Source organism: Portunus trituberculatus, chromosome 15, assembly GCF_017591435.1.
Source record: "Portunus trituberculatus isolate SZX2019 chromosome 15, ASM1759143v1, whole genome shotgun sequence".
In the NCBI taxonomy this organism is placed as follows: domain Eukaryota; kingdom Metazoa; phylum Arthropoda; class Malacostraca; order Decapoda; family Portunidae; genus Portunus; species Portunus trituberculatus.
Genome location: NC_059269.1, coordinates 3,066,129 through 3,068,628, shown reverse-complemented (window position 1 = coordinate 3,068,628; position 2,500 = coordinate 3,066,129). Strand labels below are relative to the sequence as shown.

Below are 2,500 nucleotides of genomic sequence, written 5' to 3'. Positions count from 1 at the left end.
GAGAGAGAGAGAGAGAGAGAGAGAGAGAGAGAGAGAGAGAGAGAGAGATACGTCACACAGATAACCTGGCGCCACCTGAACACGAAACACCTGTGTGGAGGTGGTGTGTCAGGTCGAGAGATGACTCAGCTTAGCCTTTCCACAGATGCTGCTGTTCCAGTCACTCTGAGCTCACAGAGTACTATACCTAGGTCAGGCACTTTTCAATCTTCAGAAGGGAAACAGCGCTGTTAACGAAATTAAAGTCAAACCATGATATTACAGCAACTGAGTTATCTGTAAATTTCACGAGAGAGAGAGAGAGAGAGAGAGAGAGAGAGAGAGAGAGAGAGAGAGAGAGAGAGAGAGAGAGAGAAACTGTAGATTTAGGTGAGACAACCTCTATTATACCAGTGCAGCCATACAGCCGTGCGGAGAAATGAGGGAGATGAAAGTGAAAGCGGGAGGAGCGGTCGGGGAAACCTCGGGCACAGCGATCGTGCCCTCTCACTCTCGACGGAGAAAAGTGAGTGTGCAGGTGTCAAGGAAAGCCACATAGGCCAAGGGCTTAACTTCAGCGGGGTAGTTCAGCAGACGCTTATGGCAGGTGATAAACCCTAGATGTCACACACAGTCACAGTCACACACACACACACACACACACACACACACACACACACACACACACACACACACACACACAGTGATCATAATTCAGAGCAGCCCTATAAATCCCATTAGTAGGGTTAATGTTTTAGCTTGACGCCAGTGAGGAATTTCACCAAATGGTAGTGGTCAGCTGCCTCCATTGTTGCGGTGGCCAGATCACACCACAACACCCAAACCGACAGGCATACCTAACATATACTCTAAAATTGGCAATGAGTAACGGAATCTCTAATTAGTAGGTCATTCTTTCGTGATGAGGCGCGATGGTTAATATCGACAAGCTGTTAATGAATAACAAAACTCATCTGCACATATGATGGCATGTGGCCTTGGGACTCATGTTGCAAGTTAGCAGAGTTTTTCAATTTTTTATGTGCTGTATTTTAGAAATGTACTTCGATGTTTCAAAGCTGATAACTGTGTGTGTGTGTGTGTGTGTGTGTGTGTGTGTGTGTGTGTGTGTGTGTGTGTGTGAGACCCTTTTGATAGTGAGATACCTCATCGTGGGATTAGTGGACAAACCTAAAGTAACATTATGAATGAAATCTCTAGTTTTACAGCCAAATTAGTACAAGAATACGAGTGATGAGTCACCGGCCTGGTTGTGGGTGAGACGCGGCCTGACAGGTGCCCGCGGCTGGCCTCAAGCCGTTTCCTAGAGAAAACTGTACTGAGAACAATGGCCCCACACATTACATATTCATTATTCCCTCTTCTCCACAAGTGACAATTTTGGGTTTACCAATGGACCTCTGCAGGAATTCATCTGAATAAAATCCTGAAATATTGTCAAATTCTTTGAATAACAGCGACAACAGTATCTTTCGAGACCACGACGGGTTTATCATCATCCGAAACCTCTACTAAGACACTAAGCAGCCCTCGGTGTAGCACCAAGGGCGGCGAAGCATTGAAATCCCAGGTGTGGATGCCTGTCCGAGCTGGCTGGCACGGGCAAGATCCCCGGCCACCCTTGCCTCTCACGACCACCCTCCTTCTCCACTTGTAATACCTCAACACCAGCTGACATCAGGCTGAGAGACGGCACCCCACGCACGCTCACCACCCACCACCTCTCCAGCAACCATCAGGACCATAAATGGGAGGAAGACGTTATAGAGGGACGGTGGGGGCGACGCCTACAAAACTTCAAATGTGGACTCACCTTGTCGAGGCATTTCAGTTCTTCCAGCGGGTACACCGCCTTCTCACACCGGGCGCACCGTTTGCTCATTCTTACAAGGATTCACTGATCTTGTTTTCTAACGTTACACGTAAAATTCAACCAGATCAGACCTAAAGAACAAATTTACCAAGCTATTTTTCACAGCACACCGCTCAACGCACCCACTCACTCAAGGTACCTCCGGGGGACTGACTGGTTGGAGGAGTTGCCACTAGGTGTCTCCTCGGCACGGAGCAGGAAACAAAAGTTAAGCGCGGTCGGAGGTTTGTTTTTCTATTCACCAGCCATGGGAGTTATTCATTCAAGACTTAGCTTTATCGCTCCATTGTGCCCTTACGTATCGAAATTATTTATCATAAGGCTTCTTTTTTTCTGTCATTACCTCCTCGCCACGAAAAGTGAGGCACTTTCTCCCTCCTTGGGGAAGAAAGGTGTACCAGAAGGATGAAGCGACAAGAGGAGAAACCATGTCAAAATATCAAAATATACAGTATGTACTTAAGTTCATACGAATGCTATCTTTTCTGCTAATAGTCATAACACCAACAATAGTAACACCAATTTGTTAAGATGCACATACTAACGCTTTCTCTCTCTCTCTCTCTCTCTCTCTCTCTCTCTCTCTCTCTCTCTCATATAACACACACACACACACACACACACACA

The 2,500-nt window shown here is 46.7% G+C and overlaps 1 protein-coding gene across 3 annotated transcripts in view; it reads right to left on the bottom strand.

Moving 5' to 3' along the window:
* LOC123503997 (LIM and SH3 domain protein 1-like) overlaps positions 1 to 2,035 on the bottom strand; it is a 140,543-nt gene extending 138,508 nt beyond the window's left edge. The window contains exon 1 of one of the 3 annotated variants that reach the window (XM_045254194.1): positions 1,814 to 2,035. In XM_045254194.1, the coding sequence (XP_045110129.1) occupies positions 1,814 to 1,882 (69 nt within the window). In that variant the 5' untranslated portion in view covers positions 1,883 to 2,035. The remainder of the gene's footprint in view (positions 1 to 1,813) is intronic. The other 2 variants (XM_045254196.1, XM_045254198.1) reach the window with 2 other exon arrangements.
* Positions 2,036 to 2,500: the final 465 nt, after the last annotated feature.